The sequence below is a fragment of the Sciurus carolinensis genome, chromosome 3 (genome assembly GCF_902686445.1).
Source record: "Sciurus carolinensis chromosome 3, mSciCar1.2, whole genome shotgun sequence".
Classification (NCBI taxonomy): Eukaryota; Metazoa; Chordata; class Mammalia; order Rodentia; family Sciuridae; genus Sciurus; species Sciurus carolinensis.
Window position 1 is genome coordinate 17,817,414 of NC_062215.1, and position 17,839 is coordinate 17,835,252.

A 17,839-nucleotide genomic window follows, 5' to 3' on the forward strand; every position below is an offset into this window, starting at 1 on the left:
ACAACAGCAATTTTTTGCCCCTAAGCTTGTTGATTCTCTGCAGAATGCTGGTCATGTAACTTAGCTGGGAAGCCTCACCCCTGTCCCCTTGCTCTCATAGCTGGAACTATGATAGAGCAAGTTTTTAAACACAAGAGTATATGGCTAGCCTATAATCCCAGCAACTCAGGAGGCTGAGACAGGAGGGTCACAAGTTCAAGGCCACCCTCAGCACTTTAGCAATTTAATGATACCCTTTCTCAAAATAAAAAATAAAAAGGGCTGGGGACTTAGCTCAGTGGTAAAGCGCCCCTGAGTTCAATCCCCAGTACAAAAAAAAACAAAAAAACAAAGATTATATGACTATCAGTTCACTGGAATTCGATTTAGAAAGCAAAAAGGATCCACAGCAAATGATATGCAAAACAATACCAATAATGTTACCTCTGGACAACAATACCCCTGGGTAGGGTCATGTGATTTGTGTGATTTTCCTTTCCTTCACTGTGCTTCATCTTTATTTGCTGTAATGAACATGTGCTAAGTTTGCTGAAGGAATCTATAGATGCCTACATAGGTGTGTCTGCTTGTGTCTGCACACATATTTGGTGAGAGGCTAAGGTTAGGTTCCAGGGACGCTCCACAGAATTTTCTTCTAACGGCTTGTCTTCTGTTCGGCACTGCCTAGGTCATCAAGAAGAAGTTGGTGGGCTCTGTGAAGGCACTGCAGAAGCAGTATGTGTCCCTGGACACAGTGGTCACCAGTGAAGATGGAGATGCCAACACCATGTGCAGTGCCTTGGAGGCTGTGTTTATCCACGGCCTGCATGCCAAGCACATTCGCGCGGAGGCTGGAGGGAAAAGGAAGAAAAGTGCCCACCAGAAGCCGCTGCCTCAGCCCGTCTTCTGGTCCCTCCTGAAAGCTGTCACTCACAAGTGAGATCAGCTGGAGAGGTTTTCTTAGGGGAGGAGCTTCGGAGTGTGGGATGCTAGGCTTATCTGCTCCCTGTCTTCTAGTGTAGAGGTGGGGTGAGGGAGGACTGGAGAGTGTCTAGTGAAAGGTTTGTCACCAGACCTAGCTTCCCAGACAGACACTAGGCCTTGACACTTTGAGAGCCTCAGCCCTCGGGCAAGAGTCAGTGGTTGCTTCTCACCCCAGGGCTTGTGACATTTTGATCATGTATAGCAGTCAGGCAGTTTCAACAGAGCTTATATGACCTGCAAAGCCTGAGATATTTATTTTGTGACCCTTTATAGAAAAAGTTGCTCTGTCCTCTGATATTTTGAACATCTGCCTTCTAAATATTATACTCATAATGAGGTATGGGTTTTTTGTTGTTGTTTGTTTTATCAAAATGTGGAATCCAAGTAGCCATCTGAATGTCCACCTGAGTCATGTGTCTCTGACCCTGTTCCTAACTGCTGGAACTTTTGAGCAGGTGGCTTGCATAGTACCTCTACAGGCTATAAATGCCACCTTCAGCCCCAGGTGCCTTATTAGTCCCTGAGCTTCCTTTCCCTGCCTATTGCCACTGCCCTATCTTAGGTTTTTACCTCTCTTCTGGGCAACAGTGGTTTTAATTGTCCCCATTATCTTACTCTGTCTTTCCTTAAGTCATCTGCTGCTTAACACTTACTGAGCTTAAACTAGCTGGAGCTCAGCCACCAAGTCCAGGGGCACATAGTCTGTACTCCCCAACAGGAGACACACACAAGGCACTGTGGTCTCATAGAGGGGCATTTATGTCAGCCTGCGGGATTTGGAAACTGAGTTTCCCTTATTAGGATCTGATCTCCTTGAGCAGAGTAATCCATCCTAAAGCAGTCCTTATACCTATGGGTAGGTCACTTCCCTGTACCTATAGCTCCCAAATGCTGCCCTAGAGTCCAGTCTACTAATTTCAGGCCCCCAATTCTATATCCTGGTAAATTTCCCAAGGGCTTCTGCATAGCTAGTTGTGGGAACCTTTGCTTTATGTGGCCTTATCAGTTTTTACTCAAGATCTTCCATTACCTGACTTCGTGACCAAGTCAGCCACTCTCCCTCCACCCGTTGTAAGTGGAGTACGCACCACTCCTGTTACAGGTCTGTTGCTTTCCTACCACTTGTGCTCTTTCTCTGTCCATCCAATTTTCCTAGAAGGTTTTCCATCTATGCCCTTTCTATGGTTTTTCTCCCGCCAACCCAGAAATGATGGTCCAACCTCCCACAGCAACTGTGTCGACAAACAGGCCCACCTCTTTTGCCCATGAACAGCGGTTACTTAGGGCTGGGGGTGTAACTCGAGGGTAGCATGCTTACCTCACCTACACAAGGCCCTCAGTTTGTTCCCTGGCACCACAAAAAAAATAAAGGGATTCACTTTACCCTGTTTCTTCCCAGTTTCAAAAACTTGAGGGCTCAACAAACATGTCTTGGACAAACAGATGATTTCAGGGATTCTAGGGATGGTTATAGTAAACATGGCAATTATCTTTCATGACACCAAACTCAAAAGTCAGGGGTTATAGCTTAATGTTTCTGTATTCCCCTTAAAACATATTATCCAAGTATTTTTTATTCCTATGTATACTTGCAATAGTTATGATGGGTTCTTGCTAACCAGTGGGTAAAATGACATCTCAATAAATTGAGACAGTTTCTTGAAACAAGTCTCCTCTCCCCGGTCCCAGACACATCATCTCGGAATTGGAGCACCTGGTCTTTGTCAACACAGACGTGGGCCGCTGCCGGGCCTGGCTGCGGCTGGCCCTCAACGACGGCCTGATGGAGTGCTACCTGAAGCTGCTGCTCCAGGAGCAGGCCCGGCTGTGCGAGTACTATCAGCCCACGGCCCTGCTTCGAGACACCGAGGAGGGCGAATTCCTCCTTAGCTTCCTGCAGGGACTAACATCCTTGTCCTTTGAACTGTCCTATAAGTCCGCCATCTTAAATGAATGGACGCTCACCCCATTGGCCCTCTCTGGGCTTTGCCCACTCTCTGAGCTTGACCCTCTCACTACCTCTGGTGCAGAACTACAGCGGAAGGAATCTCTGGATTCAATTTCCCATTCCTCAGGCTCAGAGGACATTGAAGTCCAGCACTCGGGTCATAAGATCCGGCGGAATAGGAAGCTCACTGCCTCCTCCCTCAGCCTGGACACAGCCAGTTCCTCCCAGCTGTCCTGCAGCCTAAACTCCGATAGCTGCCTACTTCAAGAGAATGGCTCCAAGAGTCCAGACCGTTCTGAGGAGCCCATGTCCTACGATTCAGACCTGGGCACAGCAAATGCTGATGATTCCGACCCGTCTCTGCAAGAGTGAGTGCCCCTCCCACAGCCTTGCCCTCCCCCCCTTGCTCCCCCTCTGTCTCTCTCTCTCTCTGATCACGTGATTTTCTGTCACTGAACTCTCAAGATATAAGAAAGTCAAAGGGAGGCATGGCTCTTAGATTTAGAAAGGCTCAGAGCTGGTACAAAACTCCAGCTCTGATCCTGGGCCACCTTTAACAAGTCACTTAGTATCCCTGAGGCTTAGCGTAAAGTATGTTTAATAGTTTAGACATTATGTACAATGTCCAACAAGTACAGTGAAGCATATGCATAAGGGTGTAACTTCATAGAAGACTCCCTGGGACACAAAACCCGAGACAGAGGAATAAGCAAGTGTGGAAGTGTCCGAGTCACTTGACCTAAGAGGGCAGCCTGGGACATGACCTTCTTCACCCAGCCTTTTTTTTTTTATTCTTTTTTTTCTGTTAAAAATTTTTGCAGTATCAGAATTGAACCCAGAAGTGCTCCAAGCTACATCCCAACCCTTTTTTATTTTATATTTTGAGACAGGTTCTCGATAAATTGCTGAGACTGGGCTGGAACTTGCCATCCTCACCTCAGCTTCCCAAGTCACTAGGATTACAGGCATGCACCCCAACGCCAGACTTTTTTTTTTTTTTTTGGTACACAGGATTGAACCCAGTGGCCCTTTACCACTGAGCCACTGATTCCCAGTCCTTTTTATTTTTTTATTTTGAGACAGGGTCTCATTAAGTTGCTTAGGGACTCGCCGAGTTATTGAGGCCAGCCTCAAATTCATGATCCTCCTGCCTCAGCCTCCTGAGCCACTGAAGATTGCAGGTGTACACCACCATGCCCAGCTAAAGATTCCTTTTCAAATAATCTTTTTATGGTAAAAGACATCTAAACCATACAATGAAACAATACAATGAAAATTCTTTTCCCTTTCTGTTCCACATTCACCCTTTTCTTCCTCCTTATTTATTAGTTAATAAATTGCTGATTTATTGCATATACTTCCAAAGTTTCTAAATGTATCAGTAACAAATAACAATATATAGATTTTTAAAATCTCTTCCTTATTTTTTATCCCCCTTCTCCACAAAAGGTAATATATGTACATTCTTCTATCTCTGTTTTAGAGATCTTTTTATATCAGATTATCTTCATTCTCTTTTTCTATCACATATTATTCCATTGCTTTAATATACCTTAGTTTATTTAATCAGCCCTATATTTAATGGACATTGGAGTTCATTGGTCCCATAAATAATCCTGTATTTGTGGTCTTTTAGTTTCATATAAATATCTCTGTTCGGTAAACTCCTAGAAGCAAAATTGCTAGGCTGAAGGGTGAATTAATATGTAATTTTCAGGCGCTGCCTATTTATACTCCACCAGGAATGTACCCTTATCCTCTTACCTTGCCACAAATTATTATCAAACTTGTGGATTCTGCTCATTAACAGGTGAAGAATGTAGACCTTTTATTGAGCCTCCCTTGGTTAAGCCCATGTTCCCTCAGCCTGCCCTTTTTCTACCCCTGCTGCCCACCCTGAGCTTGGTCCAGGTCCTTCCAGGGTTCCCACCCAGTGCGGGAATAGCACCAGGATTAGGTGGTATGTGGACTAGTTTTCAGTCCTGTTCTACCACTTACAAGTCCAGTAATGCCAGGCTAACTGCTGACTCTTGCTGAAGCTGTTTCTTCATCTTTAAGATGGAGATTCCCTTACATATGGCTATTTAAGAATCAAATCAGACGCCTGTTGGTGAGACTGTCTGGTTGGCTCCAGAGACAGCTGCCAAGCACTGAGCCCTTGAGATGGTATTTCCAGATGTCAAATGGATGAATTTAGGTAGGGTGTGTTGGGGAGGAGCAGTCCCTACCGTATGACATAGGTAGATTTGCCCACCTGTCTCAGCTCTTTCTATGTCTCTGCCTCCTCCACAGACCATCCTGCTTTGTTGGGTCATGTGCCTGGTGTTTATCTTTCATGGGTCTTATGATTGGAAAATTCCAGCTTGAGGTCATTGAATCAGTAACCATCCACCCTGTGTGGGAAGCACTGTCTTGGGTTTTATGGGGAAACTCAAGGGATGAGGGTCAGAATGTACAAACCCTGGACAGTGTGGGTGAGCCCCTGGCAAACACTAAACACAGATGCACAAACACATGTCCAGCACTGTGGTTCCTAGAGCTGGGCCTCGTACTAAGTGTTTGAGCATCCACAGAGATCAGCATTTCTTGGAGGATATTTCAAGGATACAAGTGTCTCACCAGCACTTAAGAGTTGACTTTTGTTATTATTACATAAATATTTGTAACTTAAAATTGGGCCTAAATACCTTGTACTTATTATTACAACTATAAAATTAGAACCTGTAAATTAAAGTATAAAACAACATTCTAGATGGAATTATTAATTTAATATAAGGAGTTCTGTTTTGTGGAAACCAAATTGCAGTTTGCCTTGTGGATAGAGGATTGACTGTTCCTTAAGCTTAGGTACAGTCTAGTGGACTCAGTAACCAGACCGCCCAAGTTGTCCATTTATCAGCTTTCTGAACTTGAAAAAGTACCAGGTATTTATCCTTTCTGACCTTGATGTCCTTATGTGCAAAATGAGGTTACAAATTCTTCAAAGGAAAGAGAATTAAATGAGTCAAGATATGTAAAGTGTTAGAACAGACCCTTATGGTATGGTGAGCGCTCACTAGGTGGTTTTATTGTGATTTTTTTTTTAATCTAAGTACCTGTGATATCAGTTCTCCCACTACTTGTCTTTAAAAATTAAAATTAAAAAGGACTGGATTTGTGGTAAATGGCCCTGGGTTCAGATCCCAGTACCAAAAAACAAAACAACCACCACCAAAAAGAAAAAAACAAAACAACAACAACAACAAAAAACTGCTGCAAAACCTTCATGAGTATTTGTCAGAGGTTTCTGGCGTGAAACTTTCCCTTGGGGGAACTGGTTCTCAGCATATGCGGCCCACCTCTGTGCTGTTTTCAGTGGCCCTTGCCCACCAAAACAGTGCCACAAGGGTCCATATATTACATGTTCAGAAAAAATGCTTGTCAGGACTGCTTTGTGGTTTTTCAGACCACGATTTTTAATCACTGCACATGTGTGTGAGCATATGACTACACACACACACACACACACACACACACACACACACACACATAAAACACATACTCCTTTTTTTTTTTTTTTTTGGTACCAGGGATTAAACCCAGGGGCACTTAACCCCTGAGCCACATCCCCAGTCCTTTTTATATTTTATTTGAGACAGGGTCTCACTAAGTTACTTTAAGACCTCACTAAATTGCTAAGACTGGCTTTGAACTTGTGATCCTCCTACTTTAGCCTCCCAAGCAGCTGGGATTATAGGTGTGCACCACTGTGCCCACTGACACGTATTTTTTCAAATTGCTTTCCAAAAGAAAGCACATTTAAATTTTTTTTTTGTTAGAAGTTTCTGGAAATTGGTGTCCTAATCCAAATAGAAGTGGGAGGACTGTATTTTTTTTTCACAATTCTTCAAAAATTTCTTTTCTTTTACTTTTCATTCAAAATCTCATCTCTAACCAGCAGTTCTTTCCACTCCATGCAAGTGTCTCCCTTATTTTCTCTGGACCCTGAAGATTGGTACTGATGCTGATGGAACTGAACTTGTTTTCATCTTGACCTTGGTTTTGATTTAGTGGAAACTGATTGATCATACAAGCTCCCTGCTATCTGGTAGCATTTCTTTAGGCCTTATCACTCACTTATTCTAATACCCAGTCTACTTTGTCATGAAAATTTTTCTTTCATTAGGATTCATTAATTGATAATCATTTTATAATGATATCAAATATTTTCATAATTTGACTTTTTCCTCTAAATGTTTATGTTTGTGTACATGGAGGTTAAGCCATCTTATCAGTGATAAAAGCAACTACCATAAAAATTTGAGGTCAATAGTATTTACTTTGTACCAGACACTCTGCTAAGCATTTTGCCTACATTATCTCAGTCTTTGTCACAATCATAAAAGGGGGTGCTATTATGGCTCCTGCTTTGCAGATAAGCCAATTGAAGTCCATGAACTGCTTTAACAACAGTGTAATAAGTGAGACCACGTAGACTCAGGAGCCCCTGCTCTTAATCATTCACTATACCATCTCCCAGGTGCCCAGGAGCACCTGGGACCTCACAGAGCACATTTGCCAAAATCTGCCTCCCTGCCTCATTTCAGAAGTGGCCCCCTGCTGTCACAGTGGTATGGATATGTACAGTTGTCAGCAAATTTTCCTTTCCTTCTCTGCCTGTGGAAGCCCTTTGTTTCCAGAACTCAGTACTGCCCACTCCCTGCAAACTGCACTCTTGGATTTTCTTTGCTCTGGTTTTAGAACAAGACATTAGAACAAGAAGCAGCAGCTGCCTGCCTCCCCCATAACTGTTCCTAAACATGTTTCCACCTTTCTGAGTGGTTACCCATTTTTCTTATTGAGATAGACTTCACATACCATAAAATTCACCTTTTAAAAGAATAATCCAGTGGTATTTTGTATGTTCACAGGGTTGATTGACATCATTACCATCTAATTCAAGAACATTTTCGGGGCTGGGGAGATAGCTCAGTCGGTAGAGTGCTTGCCTTATAAGCACAAGGCCCTGGGTTCGATCCCCAGCACCCAAAAAAAAAAAAAAAAGAACATTTTCACCAGCTTGTAGGGAAACCCCTTACCAATACCACGAAATGCCAATTCTGGACATTTCATATAAATGGAATCATACAATATGTGACCTTTTATGACTGCTTTCATTCAACTTAGTATAATGTTTTCAGAATCCATTCATTTTATAACACATATCATGGCTGAATAATATTCCAGTGTATGTATCGATCACAATTTGTTCATCCATTCATCAGCTAATGGACATTTTCCCCCACACATTTAGGCTATTAACAAGTAATGTGGCTGGGAACATTCGTATTCAGGTTTTTGTGAACATATTTTTATGTCTATTAGATATATACCCAGAGATAGAATTGCCCGTCACATGTAACTCTATGATTACCCTTTGGAGGAACTACCAAACTCTTTCTACAGTAGCTGCACTGTTTTACATTCTTGCCACTAATATGTGTTGATTTCTTCACATTTTTGCCAGTACTTGATATTCTCTTTGACTGTAACCATCCTAATGGGTATAAGTAGTATCTCCTTATGGTTTTGATTTGCTTTTCCCTGAAAGTCAATGATGTTAAATGCCTTTCATGTACTTACTGGCATTTGTTTATCTCTCTTGGGTAAAAGTTCATTCAAATCCTTTTTCCATTTTAAAATTTGATTGTCTTTTATTGTTAAGTTGTAAGAATGGTTTGTAGATTGGGGATACTAGACCACTGTGTATGATTCGCAAATATTTTCTCCCATAATTTTGTTCTTTTTTTGTTTTTTTTTTTCTTTTTCACAGTGCTGGGAATGGAGCCTGGGACCTTGTACATGCTGGGCAAGGGCTCTGCTGAGCTACACTCCAAACCCCTCACTTTTTTGATAGATCTTTAGGAACACAAAAGTTTTTAATTTTAATGAAGTCTAATTTATATTATATTTATATTATATTATTACCTAATCCAAAGACACAAAATTTATGCCTTTTTATTTAATTAATTTATTTGTTGAGACAGGATCTCACTATGTTGCTCAGACTGGTCTCAAACACAGTTCTGCTTTAGCCTCCCGAGTAACTAGGAATACAGGTTTGCAACATTGCACCCACTTATACCTTTATTTTCTTCTGAGAGTTTTATAGCTTTAGCTCTTACATTTAAGTCTTTGCTTCATTTTGAGTTAATTTTTGTATGTGGTATGAGATCACATTCAAACTTTATTCTTTTGCATGTGTCTGTTCATTGATTCCAGCACAATTTGTTGAAAATACTGTTCTCTCCTCATTGCAATGTCTTGGTGTCCATATTGAAAGTCTGTTGCTTATAAGTGTATGGGTTGGTCACCTATTTCTAACTATAATGTCTTGGAATGTTTTTGAGTCAGGATGGCATAGGTAAGAGCACAGCTCAGTGGGAAGCCAAGCAGGTAAGCAACTTGGGTGCTAAAATCCCTGTGTATACCAGCCTCAATTAAGGGACACTTAATATGTCTTCTGGAACCAGTTTAAGTAGATATGTGCAGGTTTTGAACTCCAGACAACCTTGTTACCACCTGAGGCAGACTCCACTGGTTTTATAAGTAGAAGAGTAAACAGCAAATGGGTTTATTTTAGAAAGCAAACTTGGATCCCCAGAAACCACAGCAGAGGGAAGGAGTAGTCACTAGCCAGGGCACATTCCAGAAGGCTCAGAACTACGTTCTGTGCAGTGCGTCCATGCATACAGAGACAATAACATTGACTCCCCGTGGCCCCAGGAAGCACCTCTGAGGAGGCAAGGAGTGGCAGTCCCACAGGACGACTGAAGAGGTACAGCCCATGTTACTTGTACACTCCCTTCTATGCTTGGTGTACACTGAGCTGCAGCAGCAACTTCTGGGGACATGAGGCTTCTATGATCCCACACCCAGTCCAGCTCTGAGGGGGATCAGCCCTTGCACCTCATTCCATCCCTGCTGTTCCAGTGACTGTCGCAAGACAAAGTACAACCTCATCTTGCCCAGTCCTGTCCCAGCAGTCTCAGTGTCTCTGCTGCTTTGCTGTTGGGGAACCCCACTGTAGACACCATCTGTCCAGGAGTCTCTGCCACAGACGGTGCTGGGGAAATGACTGCCCACACAACCATTTGTTTGAGCAGACTCTCAGAATGGCAGTTAGTTCCCATGCACAAGTGTTCATTTGTACTCCGTGAGCATTTCACCTGAGACCCCAGCTGCACAGCTCACCTGACCACCCCGTGTGCCCATGACCTGACCAGGGACAGCCTTTGTGGGGAGTATGTGGAGGGCTGCGTGGGGCTGGGAGCTGGGGAGTGCAGTGGGTATTTAAGAGAGTGTTGTTTTGTATGATTTTTTTAAATCACAGAACAGCAGTTTTCCATTCTTACCATTGTCCCAGTAGCCTTAGGCATTTTATCCATCGTCCTATAAACAGGTTTCTTTGTTTGAAAACTTCTAGGGTGTTGTCAGAATTCAGCAAAGCCCAGGTCAACTCTGTGCCAACCAACGGACCCCCCCAAAAGACGGAGATCCCCTCGCTGCAGGCCTCGCTCTCCCTCGCCTCAAGTACACACCTGGACTTCAATGTGCCTACAGAGCTCCTTCCTGCCCAAGCATCTTCGGGGAGCCCAGATGGTGGTCACAAGCAGGAGTCACTTTCCCAGGCACCTGGCATCCCAGATGTGCAGCAGCCAGATGTCACCCAAGCTGTGGGGAGCACTTTAGGCCAGCAGCCCCCTAGCGCTGTGAGAGAGAGGAGTGGAGCAGTCAGCCAAGGGAACACCCAGCAGAAGGCCCTGGAGGACGGTACGGTTGGACTGAAGCTTGTGGTTTCCTCCCCCACCAGCCCGGTGAGTGGTGCAGGATGTGGGGAAGTCCTGGGGAAATGATTCAGAGCAGAAGCAGGGTTTCCCCAGCTAGTGACCCTGAGTCGTCTCTGCCTTCTCCCCATGAGCCTCCCTCTCCTGCATGCAGTAGTGTTAATAGCATGGTAAGGATGGGCCAAGGTTTCCTGGGCTGTGAGTAGTGATGAGCCAAGTGCCGTGCCACCACTTCCCACTTCCTGTCATTCACGTTGACTCTGTGAAGAAGGTGACTCCTACCTGATCACAGTCTCTGCTCTTAGCCACTACTACTCACCAGCGTAAGGCCTTAGACAAGTGACTTCGCATCTCTGAGCCTTGGTTTCCTCCTTAGTACTTACTGTTAAATTAATATTTTTATAAAATACCAGGCTTTGAAAATACTCATTTTACATGACCCAGGGTTTAGAACTTTGTGGTCAAATGTGGCAGTCCATTTGGCTCTTGGGCACTTGAAATATGACCAGTCCAAACTGAGATGTGCTGTGTAAAATAAGTTCTATATTTTGACAACTTAGTTTGTGTGTGTGTGTGGGGGGGGGATAAAATTCACTCAATAATTTTATAATGTTTTTATTGATTACATGTTAAAATGAAAAGATTTTGGAAATATTGGACTAAGTAAGATATATTAAAATTAATTTCACATTTTCTTTTTTTAGCTTTTTTATGTACCTACTAGAACACTTAAAACTATGCATGTGGCTCATAGTATATTTCTATTAGTACTCTTCTAGACAAGCCGGTCCAGTTTGTCAGTAACCCTAAGAGAGCCAGCCCTGGGCCTCTCCTTGAGAGAGCTGTGGGCCCAGAGGCTTGGGCACTGCTGGCCCAATGAAGCACCTGTCAGAGGTTGTGCCTCACACTTGTTCTCATATGGCCTTTGACATTTCCCAAAGTTATTGACTTGTGTTTGCAGGAAGGTATGTGTGTGGTCTCTGCCCTTTCCATGACTCAAGCCCCAGCTACCTAACAGGGCAGGGTGAGGGAAAGCAGCTGCTCTGGAATGCCCAGGGAGACCTGTGGAGGAGGAGGGGAGAGGCCACAGTGAAGGAGAGAAAACAGACACCTTTTCAGGTGTGAGTTTCTCTGACTACTTCTCTCTCTAGTCTTCACGGTTAAACTACACCATGGAGGGCAAAAGAGAGTCATGAAAGCAGAGGTAGAAATCAGAACGCCCCGGTTTACCCCAGTGCCATCTGGGGCTCAGGTTGGGATGTGGTCTTGCTTTTTCAGCTCTATCCATGCTTACCTCTCCCTGGGTCGTAACTTCTAGATCTTATGACTTAGGATGGAATCAGGACCGTGAAGCCCAAAGAGGCCCTTCTCCCCACTTTCTAACAGCCTTACTGAAGTATAATTCACACACCATACAATTCTAACCTAACCAAAGTTTAATTCAGTGGTTTTTAGTGTATTCATGGGATTGCAGGGAGCAGGGGGGTATTGGCAATTGAACCTAGGGTGCTTTACACTGAGTTACACCCTCAGTCCTTTTTAATCTTTTATTTTGAGACAGGGTCTTCTTAAGTTGCTGGGGTCTCACTACATATTCATGCATTATTGAATATGACTGTATAAATCACGTAACTATAAATGTGAGCTAGATTCTCTGTGTTTACTATGCTGAAGATGGCTTTGGATTTACTTCTGGAAGATGAATGTCATGGAACTCTAAAGGTTGTGACTAGGTGGCTCCTAAGCCATGCAAGGTTGAAAGGCTCTGCAGCACCTGACTTGAACTGGAGGCAGAGCAATACCTCCTGTGGATGGTGGCCTGCACTCCAACAGGGCTCCACAGAGTGACCTTGACGATGTTGGGTTCACTCCTGCCCAGGGTCTGATTTCTGCTTTGCAGGTTTAGCCACGCTATCCTGCCAAGGACCTAGAGCTAACGGGATAGGCCAGCTAACTTGTCAACAAAGCTCTTTTACTGCCCACTGAGTTCTGCTTCCAGCCTCCTCACAGCTACCTAGACAAAGTGAGCTCCTTCCTGTTCACTGTTCTCTCTGCCTGGACCACTTTTCTGATTTGCTCCTGGCCCTCATCATTGTCTCAGCCTACCCTGAACCCCATGTCTAAAAAAACACCATCCCATTCAACTCTGTCCCATTTGTCTTCTCTCCTTTGTGCATAACACTCATTACAGTGGAAAACTTCACTGCCTCCTCAGTTGTCTGCTTGTTTATTTTTTTATTTCTTCACTTGAATGAATCGTAGTTCCACGATACAAAAGACCATACCTGTTCACTTCGGAATTGTCAGCCCTGAGCTCTGCACCTGGGAGAATGGGAGCCATTAAGGGTTCTTGAGCTCTCAAGAGACTCTCAAGATGCCAACTTCTAAGTTTCTTTGGAGCAGTGCACCATCAGGTGCTTGGGGTGATTAAGTTGGTCTGACCAGGGCAAGCTTTGCCTCCTTACTGCCTCAGGGGAGTCCGATTACTAGCGGGATGCTGGGGAACATGGAATCAAAGTGCTTGATGCTGGGTCCTGTGTCAGAGTTTCTGATGCTGCTCGCTTCCTCCTCTGTCTTGCGCAGGAATTGTGGATTCACTCATTTCCCTCACTCAGTAGGCAGTCACCGACTACCCCTATCTGGCACATGTGCACAGGGTCCTGGTAGGCTCCCCATCTTGGGATGGTGCTGGGCTGTGCCCTACACGTCTGTCCCTGAGTTTCTGTCTTTCTGTGCTTCCATACTTATTATTCAAGCAAAAATGTTTAGAGGAATGTTAGGGTCAATGTCAAGTTTCATAGCCCTAAGAGCCAGTCAGCCTTTCTTTTAAAAAATGTTTCATTTTAAATTCATTCAACACAAAGCATTTAGTATGAGCCAAGCACCATGGTGGATGCTAGGGAGACAGAGATGGAACAGGACAGACAAGATCCCTACCCTTTGGGGACAGACACTAGATTAGACAAATGATGATCCGCATCATAATTACACTTGTGGTGAGTGGTAGGTAGGAAGGTGTGGAAAACTGGAAGCTCCCAAGAGTGACTGTCTATGAGTTTGGTCCAATCATTCCCCAATGGACATCCCACCTGTGGCATAGGGTCCCCTACCACAATTGTGGGTACAAAGTCCCCTTGCCTGGTATTTGAGAACAGCCTGGACAGACTGTCTAATCCTTTTGAAAGTGGTCCAGAGACCTGGCATTGCATTCCTCAGCTAGATGGCTCTCTCTGGAACTTAGCCATTGTGTATAGTGCCTGAATAACTCAAGGTGGCATTTCTCTGTCTTGGATCTCTGGTGGCAGGTGGTGCTGTGGTGTGATTATTGGGTCAGTGGTGATCCCCCACTCTTAAAGGGGCAGGGAGCTGGCCAAATGTGGGCCCCTGAGCCAGCAGGCATAGAAAAGGGGAGAGAAAAAAACCCTGTGTGATGATTTTGCAGGCCCACTCCCCCACACCCCGCATGCCCAGGGGTGGGATGTGCACCCTCAGTGCTTTTTCCAAGGAACCTGCTTCCCAGTGTTTTTCCCTGTCGTTTGAGAGAGCCGAAGAGTTTCTCTGGAGAACCGTTTCCTGGAGGCTGCTCTGTGGTCAGTGAACTCGTCTGCACGTTTCCTGGTAGTCTCCCTGTCCTCGGTGGAGAGAGCAGCCCCCGCATCCATGGTCGTCACATTCACATTTGTTTCCGTCCTTCCAGTTCCTTCAACCCGCCTTTCTTATTTTACGTTAAAGACATTGGGATAGTCGAGATTTATTCCCCGCTTTTTTGACCCTGCGCCATGTACTTGTGGGAGATAGCAAGAAAAATGACTGTCCAAACAGGATGGTGTTAAGCACAGAATATCACTGGGTTCCGTAGGGGTCCCTGGCCCTTCTGGGACTGGGGGGAAGTGTGGGTTGAGGACCAATTTGGAAGCTTAAGGAGGAAGTGATCAAGGTCTCCCATCAGGGCTATGAGCAGGGGCTGCAGATGGCAGGAAGGACGTCACAAGTGTGCACGAGGCTGCCAAGATAGCTACAGGTTTCAGGGAGCTGCTTCAGCCCGTTTTCTCCTGGGTCTTGGTGTCATAGGCAGTCTTTGTTAAGAGTGCAGCATTGTACGTGGTCCCCAGGAGCTGTTGACAGATCTTCCATCCCTGGCAGAAGCACCTGCCAATTCTGCCTCTGGAGGAGGTGTTGGGGCCCTGTTCTGGGAGGCTCCCCCAGGCGCCTGAATCAGAACTCACAACTCCTGACCTAGGAGTCTTATAGCATCGAATGGATTAAACTGTTCAAACCAACCCTTCTGGGGCGGCCCCAGCCCAGCACCCCTTCCCTGTCTACATAAGCAAGGAGGATGTCTTGATATAGGGGTTGGAAATAGCAACATCAGGGTGAGGTGGGTGGCACTTAACAAAACAGCTGGGCTGGTCCCACCCCTTGTGTGACTCATTTCCTCTGTGTAGACAGCCACGTAGGACAGCCCAGTCGGCTTCCTTGCCTCTGCTCTTGCATGTTTAGGCACAGAAAGGCAGGGAGGGCTTGAAATAGTGAAATAAAGGAACCGGAATTCATTCCCACAAGGCCACAGACCCCAGACTTCCCCCACTTCCCCTGTTAGGTGAGCTTCAGATGAGAGGGCAACGCAGAGAGAGCAGCAGAAGCGGCGGGTAAGGGGAGCAGAGGCCGCCTGTTCCCCGCACCTCCCTCATCTCAGACCCCGTAAGCAGGGCAGAAAAACCCACATGCTGGGACAACTGGCCAGCCACCTGCAAAGGCTGCAGAGGAAGCAAGTTGCACCCTTTTCTTACACCTAACACAAAAGTTAACACCGATCGTGGACCTAAATGTAAGATCTCAAATTATAAAGCTCTTAGCACAAAACGTAGGAGTAAATCTTTGTGACACTGGCTTTGGCAGTGGTTTCTTAGATACGACACCAGGAGCAGAGACAAAAGAAAAAATAGATAAGTTAGACTTCATCAAAATTAAAAACTCTGTGCTTCCAAGGCACCATTAAGAAAGTGAAAAGAATAAGTCATACTCCATGTATACATACTGTGTCAAAATACACTTTACTGACATGTATATTTAAAAAGAACAAATTTTAAAAAAAGGAAAGGAAGTGAAAAGATAGCCCACAGAATGGGAGAAATCACTGGCAAATCATATAACTGGTAAAGGTCTAGTTCATGGACTGTGCAAAGAACCCGTGCAACTGATATTCATTTTCTAGGGCAGCTGTGACAGAGTGACGTAAACCAGACAGCTTAAAACAACAGAAATGCATTCTTTGTTAACTCTGGAGGCTAGAAGTCTAAAGTCCAGATGTCATCAGGTTGACTCCTTCTGGAGATTCCAGTGAAGAATCTGTACCATGCCTTTCTCTTAGCTTCCAGTGCAGCCAAACAACCTTGGTGTCCCTGAACTCGTAGACACACCCTCCACCTTCACCTGCATTCTCCCTCTGTGCTGTCTTCACTCGGTTCTCCTCTGTGTGTGTCTTGTCTTCTTTTCTTATAAGGACATCACTCATATTGGATGAAGGGCCCACCCTACTCCAATATGATCTCATCTTAACTAATTACATGTACATCTAAATAAAGTCACATTCTAAGGTGCTGGGGTTAGGAGCTCAACAAGTCTTTTTTTGGGGGGGAGGGCGCCACAATTCAGCACTTAACAAAAAAGATAAATAACTCAAAAATGGCCAAAGGACTGGGTACAGTGGCATACACCTGTAACCTCAGTGGCTCAGAAGGCTGAAGCAGGAGGATCACAAGTTCAAAGCCAACCTCAGCAACACAGTGAGGCCCTAAGCAATTGAGCAGGACCCTGTCTCAAAATCAAATATAAAAAAGGGCTGGGGATGTGACTCAGTGATTAAGTGCCTTTGGGTTCAATTCCTGATACAAAAAAATTTTTAAAAAAGACCAAAGGATTCAAATAGATTTTTTTTCCCAAAGAAGATAATAATCACCAATCAGCACATGAAAAGATATTCAGTATCATTAGACACTAGGGAAATGCAGATCAAAACTTCAACATAATAGCCCGTTCACACCCATCAGGATGGCTGTAATCAAGAAATAACTAATGTTGGAGAGTTTATGGAGAAATTGATTCCCTCATATATTGCTTGTGGGAATGTAAAATTGTGTAGCCACTTTGGAAAATGGTTTAACAGGTCCTCGAGAAGTTAAACATAGAGTTACATGATTCCACAAATCCACTCCTAGGTACATAGCCAAGAAAAGGGAAACCTAAATCCACACAAAAACATGTACATAGGTGTTCATAGCAGTATCATTCACAATAGCCAAAAAAGTGGAACAACCCAAATAACCTATCAACTGCTGAGTGGATAAATAAAATGTGGTACACCCACACAAATATTTGGCAGTAAAAGAGAATTTGAATTTTCACACATACTTGTTGAAAACATCATGCTAAGAGAAAGAAGTCAGTCACAAAAAGATCACACATTATATGATTTCTTTTGTGTGAAATAACCAGAATGTGCAAACCTATAGAAACAAAAAGTAGACAAGTGGTTGCCTGGAGCTTGGATGGTCATGGGGAAATGAAGGTGGCTGCCAGTGGGCGTGGGGTTTCTTTTGGGGGTGATGAAAATGTTCTAAACTTAGATTAAGGTGATGATCGCACAACTCTGTGAATATACCAAGACTATTGAATTTCATATCATTTTTTTAAATGGGTTCATTTTATGGCATGTAATTTTTAACAACTTAAAAGCAGACAGCCTTTGTCTTCTTTCTCAATAGAAAAGCAAGAGCTGGATCTCTGAAGATGACTTCTACCGGCCTACCCAGGAGCAAGCCCCGGAGGGCACCCCAGATTGCTCTACAGCTGCTTCTCGAGGGACTCCAGAGTCAAGGCCTGCTCTCTGCAGGCATTTTTCTCAAGGACCGAGAAAGAGCTCCTCCCTGGGGGCATTAGACAAAGCATGTGTGCCTTCCCCAGGAAGCAGGAAAGCCAGGGCAGCACCAGCGCAGGAGCATAAGAACTTCCGGGTGGTGCACCGCAGGCAGATGGGTAGGTGGCTTGGCAGGGACCATGCAATAAAGTCGTGTTTGCCATTATCCAATGGGTGGTGTGTTCT

The 17,839-nt window shown here is 44.5% G+C and overlaps 1 protein-coding gene and 1 non-coding gene across 4 annotated transcripts in view; both read left to right on the forward strand.

The window, feature by feature from the left end:
* Positions 1 to 17,839, forward strand: part of Plekhm1 (pleckstrin homology and RUN domain containing M1) — a 49,916-nt gene that overhangs the window by 14,200 nt on the left and 17,877 nt on the right. For 2 of the 3 annotated variants that reach the window (XM_047545747.1, XM_047545746.1), the window contains 4 exons: positions 668 to 915; positions 2,653 to 3,279; positions 10,377 to 10,767; positions 17,502 to 17,772. In XM_047545747.1, the coding sequence (XP_047401703.1) occupies positions 668 to 915; positions 2,653 to 3,279; positions 10,377 to 10,767; positions 17,502 to 17,772 (1,537 nt within the window). The remainder of the gene's footprint in view (positions 1 to 667; positions 916 to 2,652; positions 3,280 to 10,376; positions 10,768 to 17,501; positions 17,773 to 17,839) is intronic. The other variant, XM_047545748.1, reaches the window with a different exon arrangement.
* On the forward strand, positions 7,859 to 7,943 carry Trnai-uau (transfer RNA isoleucine (anticodon UAU)). Its single transcript has one exon. It is a non-coding gene; the product is annotated as a tRNA-Ile (tRNA).